The 16501-nt window shown below is 38.9% G+C and overlaps 1 protein-coding gene across 1 annotated transcript; it reads right to left on the reverse strand.

Moving 5' to 3' along the window:
• Window positions 1–1087: 1087 nt before the first annotated feature.
• Window positions 1088–15685, reverse strand: LOC118826419 (ankyrin repeat domain-containing protein 13C-like). The gene is made up of 13 exons (XM_036597382.1): window positions 15061–15685; window positions 13638–13679; window positions 13270–13374; window positions 9390–9475; window positions 9101–9146; window positions 7978–8044; window positions 7677–7821; window positions 6164–6295; window positions 4806–4967; window positions 3481–3560; window positions 3156–3254; window positions 1852–1952; window positions 1088–1648 (listed from the first exon to the last, which is right to left on the reverse strand). The coding sequence occupies exons 1-13, from the start codon at window positions 15350–15352 to the stop codon at window positions 1518–1520; spliced, it is 1488 nt and encodes a 495-aa protein (XP_036453275.1). The 5' UTR covers window positions 15353–15685; the 3' UTR covers window positions 1088–1517.
• Window positions 15686–16501: the final 816 nt, after the last annotated feature.

Consider the following 16501-nt stretch of genomic DNA (forward strand, 5'->3'; position numbering starts at 1 on the left):
AGACGCAGTCCTGCAGCTAAAGGTCCTGAGCTTTAGAACAGTAACACACAATCTCCTCTGTTGGCACTGGAGGGAGATAATGAATATCCAGAGCATAATTCACGATCCATTTCCTCACAACACACGCAGCATACACACAAACACACACACACACACACATAAACACACACACACACAGATACTGTTCACAGTTTTCACTGAAGCAAATGACAAAAATAAAGAGTGGTTTCACCACAAATGACTGAGGTTAGGAGGTCTATCCCTTTTATATCGAGATAATCAAACAAAAAGATATATAATAATGTTTTAGTTGATGGTGTAAGATCTCTATAAGCCTTGTCCCAGTTGGCACACTGCTGTTCTGAGGTCCTCATTTGCACACGAGGTAAGGTGTTCATAAGCGTCCTCTATGCAACCATATTGCGGCCTTTGGTGCAAATCACATCATTGTAGACTCAGCAACAGTGTTTGAATCAAAATTCCTCTTGATACAGGTTCCAATCAAAGTTTGCTTACAGCTGCCTAGCCAACATGACAGAGAGGATGACATACAGGGGTGAGATAAAATGCATTTATCGGTGTAATTAATCATTAAGCTATGTTACATATTTAATCTGGATTGGGCCACTGTATATAACCAAGTTTGCTCATTTAAAAAATTATGCAAGTAAAAGTATGATCACTAACATACTTTGGCTGGATATGGGGAGGAAAAGTACAGACCTACATCATCTGCTGTTTGTGCTCATACAGTCTGATTCTGATAAATAATATAAAAAAAAATGAATGTGGGTAAGACTCCACACTTTATTGCTGTACAAGCTCCAATGTGCATTAAAGCTTTAACTGGACCACAAATTTTGGCCCAGTTAAGTACAGCCTGAAACCTTGCTGTCTGAATCCAACATCAAGCTGTTAAGATTTGAGTCAGAACCTGACCCAAGCCAGACAATATTTTGTCAAAACCTGACCCGACCCGAAACACATGAAGTTTTGCGTCCCAGGTATGTATATATATATATATATATATATATATATATATATATATATATATATATATATATATATATATAGATAGATAGCAAAATTCTGTCTGAAACTGACCCAAACCAGCTCGTTACCCGAAATACTGAACATAATACTCCTCATGTTTCTAATGATGCAATGATGCCGCCCGTTATTTTACCAGGTATAATGACAATAACATATTTTTGGCGAAAGACATTAAATATTAACTTGATTTACTGTTTTGTATCAATTCCAATACACGGTTAAGTTTTGACCACAAACAGCAGGGGGCGATCTGAGATCTGTCCTTCCCTATTGTATATGCATAGTCTGTATATCACATGGATCTGTCTCAAATGTGCACTTTATACCTAGTGCCCTTATGTCCTTAAAGGTCTTTAGCGCTATACATCCGTACATTGTTGCCGTCACCAAAGCGTGGACATGGAGGAGGGCCGCAGGGCTCAGTGTGCCTTCTGGGACAGGCTTATAGATTGCTAACCAAGAGGCTAAAGGTCAGGGAATCGGTTAGGGTCTTCTTTATAATCGGCAGGGATGGTGAAGACGGACTCTTCAAACTCAGTGTAGCGGAACTCCTGAAACGTCACCGTGGCCGTGATGGTCGGAAACACTGGGACGTCTTAAAATTCAGACATGTGGAGAAAAAGAAAGTTAATGCCTCCTTCGAGTTTCATGATGTCAATCAGAAAAGCACCAAACCGGTAACCGGAAAAAGCAGGGAACTTGGAACAGAACTGTCTTCTGTGTTAGTGATGATGTGGATCCCCACTTGCAGATATTAACTGTCAAGCGGTTCAAATCAAATCGAGAGTGTACCCTTACCGAGTTTGACTGGAAATCCCGGAGGAAGCTTCATCTGAACGAATTCTCTGAGTTTGTTGAAGTGTTTGAAGGGGGCAATGACCTCCAATACATTCAGCAAGCTAGAAAAGCAAGCACACTCCAATGAATTTCACATCATATCTTTGTGCACTGAAATCTCTGTTTTTGGGAAAAAGGTTTTGTTGTAAAGAAAATGTTCCTTGTTTTTGTGCCTGAGCTTTAGAAGGTTTGGAACACTCTTTTTACTGAATCACTTATCGCTGTTCATCACAACTTTATGAACAATCAACAAAACCTTACCAAGCACATATGCCAACAGTCAAGCATGGATTTCTTAAAGCATTTAAAATAACTAAATTTTCTTCTATTGATAGTATGAAATTTTGACTAATACTGGTACATTACTGTCATCTACTGTAGCTACTGACTATTACGTAGCCTCTTTCTGCAGGCCTGTTAGTAGCCACTCTATCAGCAGAAGGGAAACTGATATTTATAAACAATATAACCAAATAAAATACTTCTGTTATCAGATTAACTAGGACACTGTTATCTCTCTGAGTGTGAAATGATGTGACTGTGTTGAGCTGCTAATGAGCAATGAGGGGCCAGATCCCCCTGCTGTGAAGGTCCGTGTACCTTCTGTTCATTTGATTTTCATTTTAAAAACCAGTACAGAAAAACAGCAAATGGGTCGATTCTTGCTTCTGGTTCTGTTATTGTCAGTGGAAAAATCAAGAAATAGCTTTGTTTTTCAGTTTCACAGACTAATCATAAAATCAAATATCAAACAATTTTCTTTAATACTCATAGTTCCTTCTATTACTATTAAGCTTTATCACCTGTCTTTAAAGCACTTGAGCGGCCACCAGCATAAAAAATCTCTATAAATCAAGATATATTATTATTATTATTATTATTATTATTTCTGTTCTAAATGACTACACAAAACCCTTAAAATCACAAAATATGTTTCGTGTTACCAACTGAAGGCTCTTATACATCATTGCTACCACAAAAAAACTTTCCAACTCCACTTTTGTTGTGTTTTTTTTTTACTCTTTTCCATAATTTGAGAATACCAGTTACTCTGTGCATTGTGTTTAAATTTAATGACAAATGGATTAACAGAAATGGTCAAAAATGACTTGGAAAAAGTCCTGTTACATTGACTTCGATTACAAGTTACCATTTTGGAAATATGACAACAATGACATGAAGTGAGTCTTTAATGTAAAATGTTACCACTTTATTCTGTAATTGGAGTATATCTTTACCCCGAAGCACTGAGAAAATGCACTTACGATTCGATGCCCAGTGGAAAGTCTCGGCTCATGGCTACGGTCGCCTTGAAATTTTTCCTGCTCTCCTTACACACCTGTTCTCGGCCCAGAGGAGGAGCCCTGTGACAAACATCCACACATATCACACTGCAGAAGACAAAATACTAAAACAACATCTGCAATGTTTACAAATTTGTTCAATCCATGAAAACCACTGAAGTGTGCTGTGAACTACTGCACTCTCGGACTGGGATCTGATTTCTGTTTCATCTGCGCAAAGTCAGCAAAAAGCAGAATGCAAGAAGCTAGAGATGATTTAAGTGACAGTTGAAGTGCTGTGACTTACTGTCCCACTTCTGCCGAGATGTATTCCTCCCAGGACAGTGTGTTGGGCTCAGGGGCAGAGAGTGACTGTCTTCTGACAGGCTGTGGAACAAATTCAGACAGAAAAATAAAATATATTTTATTTTTAGAGTTTTTGACTTTTCATTTAACCCTCTAAGGTGCCCCATGGTGTATATGCCATGAGTCACCTCTTCTTACATGTTGTTTAATTATAGCTCACTGAAATAAGCAGAGAAGTTCGGCCAAAAATGCTTGCGAGTGCTCGCGAGTCAAAGAGGAGATTTAATTTAAATTCTATAATTTAACGGAAAAAAAATTCTGTGTACTTGTTTTGTTAAGAATACATCTAATGTGAATGTAAATAACTATGTAATTATGTAATAATTATGCAGTGGAAAATCATGACTATTAGAGCTTCGATTCAGCCCCCCCCAAAGATGGCTTTTCACATGAACATTGTTTGGCAGTTCTAGATTAACAGATACTTGAAGCTTCTAAAGGACATTCTGCGTTTTACTTTAAACACATGACCTAAATATTAGTATACAGTTTACCTTGTAGCAGTTTGACAGTGACTCTGAGTAGAGTCTTGGATAGAGCTGTGGCCGCTGTTTTCTGTTACTAAAAACTCATTAATTACTCACAGTCAGTGACTTATCTAGGACTTCTAGAAGGCCTATGGTGACATTTTTCTAACAAAATCGACCCCACTCATTTAAAAATCACAACATGATCTGCAGATTCTAGTTGGACAGTAGTCACACAGCACACGGCCTGTTCACCATACTGCCATCAGGCAGGAGATACTGCAGCATCCAGGCTAGAACAACCTGGCTAATGAACAGTTCCTACCCACAGGCTGTCAGCCTTCTGAACAAGCTGTGAAGCTCTGAGTCCTTCCCCAATACAATCTCATATATATATAAAAAAACTTGATACTTAAGATTCCACTGTGACTTTGTTATTATGTTTAACGTTAGGCCTCACTTCATTAGTTACATCAACTGAGATAACACAGAGAAAACCCATTTCTGATTAACTAAACATTTTTATAAGCTAGCAGAAATTGTTAGGCCTTCTCTGAAGCCCTAGAGCACCTTGACGGTTCTCTTATGTTATAATGTATAGTAAAATTACAATTATGACTCTAGATTTCCGACAGTTTTCGCATGTGACGTGTTGCTTTTCATCCAAATCGTTCCCACATAAAAAGTGTGAATAACATGGCACAACATTTCTCTATGTATCCTGGTTGTATCTGGCAAACCATCATAAATTCAAACATAGCTGTGTATCGACTCTCATATCATCTCATCCAAAGCTCACCTCGAAGGTCTGCTCTGCAAGACTGCCTCCTTTGCTCAGGCTCTCCATGATGGCTTTATTGCGCAGAATGTCCTCCTCACTGAGGTGTTCTCGCCTCTTCCTGGACTCCAAAACCAGACCCTTCACTGTGTAGAAATCTCCCACAAAGTTCCCTACCTTCTCCTGCAATGCACAAAAGTGAGCACTTATTGTGGGCTTAGGTAAAAACAGATATAATAATAATAATAATAATAATAATAATAATAATAATAATAATAATAATATTATTATTATTATTATTATTATTATTATTCTTTATTGAGCAGATATATTGTGATTTCCAAATTTAATTACACATTCTCACAGGAAGTCAAACACTGTAAAGACAAAACACCACAATCTAAATGAAATAACTGCACAATTACAAATATGAGAAAATGAGCCAAAATAATCTAGGCAAGCCTAAACAAATCTGTTTTTAATCTGGGTTTAAAAAAACCTAGCAAGGTTATATTCCTAATGTTTTCAGGAATGCTCTTCCAAAGTTTAGGAGCTATATAAGAAAAGGATCTTCCACCAACTGAGTGGTAAGTGATCTTTAGGGTTTGCAGTAAGCCTGCCTCAGCTGAGCTAAGCAGTCTGGACAGGTAAGCTCAGCCATTAAGAGCTTTGAATGTTATAAACAAGAACTTATAATCAACACAGAACAGGAATCCAGTATAGAGTGAATGAGACCAGAGAAATATGCTCAGATGTTCTTTTCCTGCAAGCACACAGGTTGCTGCTTTCTGAATTAGCTAGAGACTATTTAGAGATACAGGCAGGGCAACCAGCCAATAACATGTTACAGTAGTCTAATCTAATAGGTGTGAATGCAGGGACTAACTTCTCAGCACCCTGTAGGTTTAGTATGTGTCTTATGTTTCTTAAGTAATAAAACACAGTCTTAGAGATATTACTGGGCACTCAAAAAGGACTCAAATGATAAACTAGCATCTAGTGATGCTCCAAGGTCTTTAATTTTAGCTTTTTGTTGTGCTGAAAAACCACTGAGGACAATGACAAAATCTGCAACCTGTAAGCACTTTTAAAAAATATTCCCATTCAGTTCAAAATCTTAACACAGCAGGAGGAATTTTTCCCATTGCGTGACCATCACAGCAACCTGCGACTGATCCCAAGGGCTGTGGGGATCATTAAGCCAGAAGATTATGAAGCTTAACATGCTTCTACTGATGAGACAAGACGCTGCGTAACTTTTACGGTCTTCAAGAAACTCAACTGTGAGCACAATAGCAATTATATCTGCACAACAAGCTGCAAATCAAACCTGAATCCCACTGTCTACCATGCTGACATATTTAGGCTGAAATGATTACCGTCTTGTCCTCCCTGAAGAGCCAGCCGATCTGACTGCGGGCGAAAGAGATGGACTTGGTGGAGAGAGTGGCTGAGTAGATATCGCTGCTCATCAGAATATCCACCTCCTCCTCTGTATCCATTTCCGTATCCTGGAGAGAAGCGGGAAGGGCAAGGAAAAGTGCTCTAAACGGCCTGTACAGCATATACAGTATATATCCTTTAATTTGTCAACCTGAAGAGTATCACAATGTAGGATTTCACAGTTAACCAGATACACCTAACTAAAAGTCAAGCCCGTCCAACAGGAAAAGAGGTAGGAGGTGTTTGTACTGGAAAGTCCTCAACTGGAGCTTAAATTATAGAGTAAAACTGAGAAACCCCGTCTTGTGAAACACAACTTGTTTTAAAGTTCAGATTTGTGTACAAGGAAGTATAGAAAACAAATAACCTCTTAACACGGAGGCTTATTATTCATCTATTAGTCTATTCAGTAATATAAATTATTTAGTAACTACTATGAAATCAGTTTGCAAGCTATGCAGGTCTAGTTCCAGAGCTAAATTACTGGGGGTACATGAAAAATAAACAGGGATGCACGCTAGAGAAGTGCATGATTTTTTTAAAAAAATATAATAAAATACACAGCTGCCATTTATTCATGACTATATGATTAAAAAATTAATAAGTTCATGAAATTAATGGAATATTCCACACTTCAATGGCTGATGTGCAGAGATTAGTTGGGTGATATGACAATATTTATCATTATGGTGATAAATTACATCACTATATGTCACAGTACACTTTTCTGACCATGTTGTGGATATGGTCAGTACTTAAAAAGAACTGCATGTTTGATTAAAAAAAGAGTATAATTAGTCCTGTTTAATGGGATTTAGTGCAGCGCAGTGTGTGAAATGTTGAATATAAGTAATTGGAATTATAGTTTTGATAGTAATTTTAAAATGTGGCACAACTTTGTCTGTTCTAATGTATCAGATGTCAGAAAAAATAAATCTTGTGACACACTGTGTTTCATAAAAACTTCCTGAAGTATCATAATATTACATATTGCCATATCGCCCACCTCTATTGCAGAGATTATCACATAAATTGCTAATTTGTGGATTTTACTAAGCAAAAAAAAAAAAAAAAAAACACAACAGAGATATTCAAGTAGCATTGGCTAAAAAATGGTGCTAGTTATGTCTGATAAATTTTTATATTGATCGAGAATGCACAAACGTCTCAGACTTCATCAGTTGTACAAGTGCCGAATTAGTCTTCAAAGTACACCACCAGAGCACTGATCCTACCTAAGAGTTAGGCAGGCTGTTTAAATGTATTTTCCCGAAACTTCAACTGATCATGCACAAATTCAAACTGAGTGTGTAATGCATGCATTTGCACCGACACAGAACTGGCCCTGAAGCTATCTGGTTATGAAAGTGAGTAATTGAAGAGTAAGCCCGAGCCCTGTGTATTTAAGGGGTTAATCTGGTAAATTCCCTGGAATTCACTACTTCTCACCTCATGATGAATTCTCTGGTACACCTTGTGTTCGTTGTCCAGGACGATGAAGGCCTCGGCAGGTGGTGCTTCTCCGTTAAAGATGAAGCTGAGGTCGCCTCTCTGGCACTTCCTGTCACTGAAGTCCACAAGTGTGGTGTCTAACCTGCAGAGCCCACCAGCAGCTCAATTACTCAATTCTTGAGTTATTTGTGATCAGTTACACTATTCAGTTACTACTCAATCTTTAAAAACTGGATCTGTCATGCACATACAGAGTCAGAACCAGTGTTAGCGTTACAAAAGTGTCAGTAAAAGCTACCTGATATTGAGTCCCTGCTTGTAGATTTTGCAGGCATCGGATGGCAAAATTCGCGATAGAAGAGGCACTGAAAAGAAGAGAGGAAAAGTCAAATTGTGCAAGGACAAAAACTGTTTAGCAGAATTATGGAGCTCTGCATGTGCTGCAGAGAACTCATGCTAAATGGCACAAAACTTGACCAACATGACGTGCTAAAAAGGGATGCTGTTCCTTGACCAATTCCAAAGTCAAGACGTAAACTGATCCAACCGCAAGGCAGATGTGACTGTACACTATATGCTAGGTATGCTAGGTTGCATACACTGGCTGACTAATAAATCCACTAGTTGGCGCTGTAGGCACAACAGAAATTAGTTGTCTGAAGGTCACAAAGCCTAAAGTACTTTATTTGTGGTGAAATACTACAGGAAATTAAACCAACTGCACTGCAAACAGAGTAGGCTTGAAAGCCAGAGCTTGTAGGTTGCGAGAACCAGTGCCCCTGACACACAAAATGACCAGTCACAGATGTATGTTGTTTACTTTCCATCCACAGCTTCAGACAAAATTCAGGATCTTTTTAAAAAATGGAATAGCATGAATGTTTCCTGGTTCAGTGTCTAGGTCTGATGTGAAACACATCAGACTGATAAACCAGTGCACAGAAGCGCAGATAGCCAGAGCCAGTTCAAATTCTCAGTGAGAGGTGAGATTCTGAGAGCTGTGGTAATTTTAGCATGCAGTTTACATCAGACAGCCATTTACTACTGCAGGCAGAGTGTCTGAATCTCAAACTTACTGAGAACTTTTCAGCAAAGCACATCTCACACCTCAATCTGCAGCCTCTGCCAGCCCAGCCCCTATTAGCAAGCTATTAACTAACTACCTTCACTGACGTCCCACATAGTAATACGACTAGTCTAATACGTTTTTGAATGCCTTGTCAACTAGTCAAAATTAGTAACTGTGCAATTTGTACTATATTCACTCAGCAACATTCCAATGGGAAAATGATGGAATACATATTCAATGAACAGCCATAAAACCTACAGAGCAGAACAGTGTGTTAGTGTCAGCTTTGATGCTGAAAATGTCCTCACAGGTTTAGGTGTCTAGAGTAACTGCATAGTGATACCACACTCACCCCAACTCTGAAAGTCCCAGTGCAGCTCCAGGTAAAAGTCCCCAAGCTATGAAGTTATGAAAAAACAGCATTATTTGAAATATTATTAAAAAAGAATATTGAATATTGGGCAGAAAAGACAAATATGAAGGCATTTTAGGCTGTGCAGGCTTGAATTCCTGCTTACTGATTTTACAAAATGCCATAGTTGTTTATTTTCTGCTGAAACTACAGAATCCTGCTGTGTAAAACACTGTGTGTGTGTGTGTGTGTGTGTGTGTGTGTGTGTGTGTGTGTGTGTGTGTTTTACCTCCCACAGTGCTTTGAGCAGCCGAGGCCTTTTGTTCTCCACGTTTTCTCTAGACTGCTGTTTCAGCTTCCGCAGTAACGCTGTGACTAGAACAGGGAGAGGAATACATTAATACAGGACAGGATTCCCCCAGTACACACATAGACATACAGTCTAGTAACATAAAAACGGCATAGACTGCTGATGGTTCAGCTTCTTTATCAGGACCCCCATTGGCCATTCTAAATAAAAATCTATTCTACATAAATCCTATTATATTTAAATCTGTCCTATTTAAAACTAAGATTTTAATTGACATAGTAATGAGACAAATATATACAACATCATCATTTATATAATACTTTATATTGGGAGGTGTTTGTCCCAAATCCTAATTTCTAAATTTCAAATATTTCAATACTTATTTAATAATACTTACTTTTTTTTAATTTTTAATATGTGCTGTCCGAGGTGTCATGTCGCTACCGAAACACAGAGCTTTAATCCCTGTCCTGTCCTTGTCCCCTGTCCCTAATGGCCACATGGTGAGCAGTTAAATCCCATTGTTTTGAAGTAAATGTGTCACAAAGTCAAAAATCAGTGTGTAATATTAAGATCAGCTATTATCGAAACATCTTTTCTGTGATTAAACCTTTTTGTGTTTTAATGAAAAACATTATGATTTTATGTGTGATATTATTTTATTCGTGAATTTATGTAGAAACTGAAAAATGGTATTGTTTTTCAAAAAATATATATCCATTTTGAAACTGATGCCAGCAACACGTTCCAAAAAAGTTGAAGGACAGGGCCATATTTACCACTGTGCTGCATCACCTCTTCTTTTAACAACACTCTGTAGGCATTTGAGAACTGAGTAGACCAATTACTGTTGTTATGAAAGTGAATTTTTTTTTCCCATTCTTGTTTGATATAGGATTTCAGATGCTCAACAGTTCGGGGTCTCATTTGTCATATTTTTTGCTTCATAACGCACCACATGTTGTCAGTGGGTGACAGGACTGGACTGCAGGCGTGCAGGCGTTTAATACGTGCAATACATAGCTAGATATTGCCTTACTGAAATAAGCAAGGCCTTTCCTGTAACAAACATCGTCTGGATGGCAGCATGTTACCAAAAACTGTATATATCATTCAGCATTAATGCTGTCTTCCCAGATGTGCCAGTCACCCATGCCATGTGAACTACTGCACCCCTGTACCATCACAGATGCTGGCTTTTGAACTGTGCACTGATAACAAGGTGGCTCCTCTCCTCTTTAGCCCGAAGGATGCTGTGTCCATGATTTCCAAATCAAATCTCACATTCTGATTCTTCAGACCACAGGACACTTTTCCACTCCACCTCAGTCCATCTTAAATGAGCTGAAGCCCAGAGAAGGCGGTAGCGTTTCTGTATCCTGTTTATATATGGTTTCTTCTTTGCATGGTAGAGTTTTAACTTGCATTTGCGGATGCAGCGACAAACTGTGCTTAAAGACAATGGTTTTCGGAAGTGCTCCTGAGCCCATGCACGACGGAATCAATTCTATTTTTCAGTGCAGTGCCGCCTGAAGGCCTAAAGATCACAACCAGCCAATACTGGTTTTCAGCCTTGTCCCTTTCATACAGTGATTTCTCTGGACTCTCTGAATCTTTTAAAATTATGTAGCCTAGATGATGAAACACCCGAGTTCTTTGCTAATTTATGTTGAGAAACGTCTTTCACAGAGTGGTGAACCCCTTCCCATCTTTACTGTACTGAAAGACTCAGCCTCTCTGGGATGCCCTTTTTATACCCGATCATGTTACTGACCTGTGGCCAATTAACCTAATCAGCTGTGGCATGTTCCACCAGGTGTTTTTTTAACTTTACCAAATAACTTCACCAGTCTTTTGTTGCCTCCATCCCAACTGTTTTAAAATGTGTTGCTGGCATCAAATTCAAAATGGGCATCTTTTTCAAAAACAATACAACTTCTCAGTTTCAACATTTGATATGCTGTCTTTGTACTATTTTTGATTAAATAGAGGGTCTAAATGATTTGCACATCATTTCACTCTGTTTTTATTTACATTCTGCACAGCATCCCAACTTTTTTGGATGTATTATTGTATGTTACTCCTACTTTCAGTACACACATAGTTATAATAACTAGTGTAAAGGAAATGTCACAGAATGTCATAGATGCCACTGTATGTAAGTTATAGGGCTCCAGTCTCCCCTGTTACTCCTTTAGTCATGGAATAAACCAACCGCTCACAGCCGCAGGCACAAACTCAGGTAACCATAAAGGACACTAAAAACACCTTTGTCAGCAAATGAAATACGACCCTTATATAAAGAGTCTCCTTCCTCGTCCTGCATAGCAACTGCAGTGGTGCAAGGAATGGTCACTAACTCATGCTGAGGGTGAGAGTGTGCATTAATATATCATAGAAAGACTTTTAATGGACCAACAGACATGGTCCAGAACTGCTTGGAATTAAAGACCTTTACATTAACTTACATTAAAAGCAAAGAAGCATATCACACATTCAAAGCTGTTCTGCTATATATCACTTTTTAATAAAGAGAAATAGCACCTTGTGCATAGTATTACAGGATAGGGTTGCAATGAGCCTATTGTTTAAGTTAGGGGTGCCCAAACTGTGTGACGTCAAGCTTGTGCCTGGGCGCACTAGCCGAGCACCTTGTTAGCCTTAAGTTTTTTTTTTTAATTACATTACATTTTAATTCAGTTAAATTTTAAATATAGCGTAAAATAAATTTTATTTTTTATTTTATTTTATTTTACACTATATGTATTGTTTCTAAAAGTACTTTATAAAATCAAATCTTTCAGACAGGCCAAATCGAAAGTCTTTGCAGGCCAAAATTGGCTTGTGGCCCCCATGTTGAGCAGCCCTGGTTTAGATCCATGATGAAAAAAGAGAAATCGGCAGAACTTTGACAATGCCAAACGAGAGGAAATGGCTGAATGTAAATGATTCAATTAGTCAGTGAATCAACTAACAGTTGATGGATTAATCAATTATACGATAATCTTTAGCTGCAGCCCTACACCAGACTTCCTCACTAGAGATCAGAGGCAACGTCCACCAGTCAGAACTGAAATAAAGCTTGTCTAGTGGACAGAACGACTGCGCTGTGTCCAAGCAATAACATACATGGAGTGTCACAACAGTCTAATGTTTTCCGGTTTTAAACCTGCTGACTCAATTCATTAGCTAATTCTCAAGCCCTTGATGAGATAAAGCATGCAGGTCAGAACAGGGAAAAAATAAACTGTACACTGCCGTGGCCGCGGCTCAGTGGCCTAACGACTGGCAGTGCAGACAGGGCAACCACACTGGGACTCTAACGCCTATATCTCTACTTACACAATCTTAATAATGTATTTTAACTATTAGAATACCAATAGCGAGTAAACATGCAAATTGCAGTGTTTTTTTACTAAAGGGAAATTCTAGCAAATTTTTAAAATTTGTTTTACTATAGTTGATTTACGCAGGACACTGCAAGGCAAATAGTCTCCAAAGAAAACTTAAAAAAAAAATTCAGATTTACCACTATTTTACTATCATTAGCATTACATATAAACATTACAGTAACATTACATATAAAAAGTCATAAGCATGTACAGGTTCACTGGTGGTTGTGGATAGTAAACAAAATGGCTATATTTGTAAATAAACAGCTATATATGTGACTCAGCACCGTGTAAAAATGTTTCTCTATAATGACCCATTTCATATCAAAGCACTCTGAATGACTTTGTTTACATCGTAACAACTGAATTATGTAGTAATTTTGAAAAATTGGTGGAATTCTCCTTTAATTGTAGGCAATTTTTGCACTAGATCCCAGCTACATCTCTGTGGTCTTACTGCCACTTACTCATTTGTCTGTCCCCATAGCTGATGGCCTCGGCAAGGGGGCTCCACCCGAGGGCATTCTTCACTTTCACAGGTGCATTGTGGGCCAGAAGCAGATGTGCACACTCTGAAAGAGAAACAAAGCATTGAAGTAAATCATCAGACCAGCACCACAAGCTTTTCAAGCCCCACCCAATCACGCTGAAGTTAAACAGAATGTTTTGGCACAGACTGCTGTTTCAATGAGGTACAACACAGGGCAGCCAATCAGAAACAAGGTATTTTACATATACCAGCACAGTAACAAAAAAGCATGTTTACTGTAGAAACTGTTTATAAAATGATTGCTCTGAACCTGTGGGCGTATTTTGCTGCTGGTGAAACACTCACCTTTATGACCCAACATCACAGCCAGGTGGAGGGGTGTATTTCCTGTGGAAAACGGAGAGTCATCGAGACACTGCTGGTAATTATGATGTAAAACACATTCATTCCAAGGTCTGAATTACCTAAACCATATTTATCTGGCAATGCTTCCTGTTTTAGCTGCGGATAGAGCAGCTACCTGTTATCAGGAGCTGGGAGTTAAATCAGAACAGACAGACAGTGTTTACTTCTGACTGAAAATCGAACGTTAAGTGGTCGTAAACTCTTCTAATCAGGCCTGATCATGAGTTTTTTTTTCATATTTGCTCTATTTGGTTTCCCCAAACATTAACCTGCTTTGTGATTGTGTAAAGCTAATAAACTTAAAAAAGGTTTTGATTTAGGAGTGTCGTTTTTAGATTTTAATCCAAATCAAATCTGAAATTCAATTTGAACAAGCGAAAATGTTTTGGCATCAATAATAAACGGAATGGCAATTTTACTAGTATAAATGATATTTTAGCTATTTTAGCATGTAGGTTACTATTTCTGTTCTCACTAGTAAGAAAAAACACATTCATTATAATGGGAGAAACAGTTGTTACTAATATTAATTAGCTACATGTGATAATTCTATTGTCACAAGTAAAGTAAAAATGACATTTATCACGTTATTATTCTACACTCTTAAAAAAGATGGCTCTTCAAGGGTTCTTTAGTAAAGAAAATGGTTCTCTATAGAACCATTAATACTCAAAGAACCTTTTGCGTGATTAAAGGGTTCTTTGCATCATGACATAGTTCTTCAGATTAATGGAAAATGTGCTGCAGATGGTTCTATATAGCACCTTTTTGAAAATGGTTCTATATAGCACCAAGAAGGGTTCTGTTATTATGATGACAAGCTTGTAAGAACAGAGGAACCCTTTTTGGTGCTATATAGAACCATCTGCAGCACATTCTCCATCGATCTGAAGAACAATTTCGTGATTAAAAGAACCCCTTAATCATGCAAAAGGTTCTCTGAGTGGAGAACCATCTTTTTTAAGAGTGTATAACTGATTTGTCACTAGCGAAATCTGAACTCTTACACGTACAAGTCCAGTTCTTACACTACATTTTTACGAGTAACAACTCGATTTCCAGCAAAATCTGACGTGTGAGGTTATTTTTACACGCCCAACTCCATTATTTTAATAATTTGCATATCACTAATAAAATTTTACTTATTCAAACTGAACTTCTAATACGAAAACACGGTGAATGAACGGCTAAAACAGCGTTATATAACCGGCCCGTGTCTGAATGTACGTGTAGCCGCTGCAGCCGTTTCCAGGGCAACACATTCGCCAGCTCCTTGATCGAATTTTCCCGTTCCAGCTTAAATGGTGCAGAACCATTTAAGGTGGAACGGGAAAGCCCAACTTCAGCCTCGCGAAAATCTCACCGTGTACGTCCTTCTGGGCGATGTTTTCAGTGCGGATTAACGAGGAGAGCCGCCGCACGTCGCCCTTATAAACACACTCATGGACGGGGAATCCGGACGAGGCAGTCACACCGACGGCGGGGCTCTTCTTGCTGCTCTGCCTGCACTGGTTGTTGTTGTTGTTGTAGACGTGGTTGTTGTTGCCTCCTTTCAGTCGCTCTGCTGCTGCTGAGATCTGGAGCGGTTCCAGTGTGTTCTGGTGCTCGCTGTGAGCCGTGTCTCTGCGCAGGCTGTAAATCGTGTCCCCCGTCATTTCGAAAACACACGGATATTAATGCGGGATGCTGTGTTTAATCCAAATGGCCACCACGCAGCAGCACTAGACATCACTACGCATCCCCGCGGTGCACTATAGCGGAGTTACTGCGGTGTGGAAGTCGGTCTAATCACTGCAGACGCTGGAGCGGAGATGCCCGGCTGTCCCTTAGCTCGGTTTCTGCGGTCAGCCGGAGGCAGAGAGCCCTCATGGTGGATCCGCAGCTCTGCTCCTTCCGAAACGCACCGCTGCTGCTGCTGGAGGAGATTAAATTAAACACAGCGCCGCGGTGGGGCGATAAAATTGACCCACCGGCGGATCCGCTTCCTATTTCTCCCGTTATATTCGAAATATGACTGCGAAACGCCAGAGGGCGCCCGCGAGCGAACCCTCAATAAATGGGCGTGGATGGAGCTAAACAGCTAAAAACGAAAAGTTAAAATAGCTTTTAACCATCTGTTCAGACATTTCTGTGATTTTATAAAGTAGGATGTATTTCATTAAAAGAGCAAAGAATACTTACCTGTCCTTCACTGCTACTGAGAGCTGATTGGTTATCATTACTGCTACTGAGTGCTGATTGGTTATCATTACTGCTATTGAGTGCTGATTGGTTAACATTACTGTTAGTGAGTGCTGATTGGTTATCATTACTGCTATTGAGTGCTGATTGGTTATCATTACTGCTACTGAGTGCTGATTGGTTAACATTACTGCTAGTGAGTGCTGATTGGTTATCATTACTGCTAGTGAGTGCTGATTGGTTAACATTACTGTTACTGCGTGCTGGTTGGTTATCATTCCTGCTACTGCGTGCTGGTTGGTTATCATTACTGCTACTGAGTGCTGATTGGTTAACATTCCTGCTACTGAGTGCTGGTTGGTTATCATTCCTGCTACTGAGTGCTGATTGGTTAACATTACTGCTATTGAGTGCTGAATGTGGTGGTGAGGGTGGGGTGAGGGTGGGGTGAGAGGGAGAGAGAGACTTTTCAAAGTATGTATGGTGTATATATATATATATAATATATATATATATATGTATATATATAATATATATATATGTATGTATAAGGTATGTATGGTGTGGCTGTGGCCAACCTCAGCTGGTTAATAAAGCACCAGAAGATACATATATCTTATGTG

Source organism: Colossoma macropomum, unplaced genomic scaffold, assembly GCF_904425465.1.
Source record: "Colossoma macropomum unplaced genomic scaffold, Colossoma_macropomum, whole genome shotgun sequence".
Classification (NCBI taxonomy): Eukaryota; Metazoa; Chordata; class Actinopteri; order Characiformes; family Serrasalmidae; genus Colossoma; species Colossoma macropomum.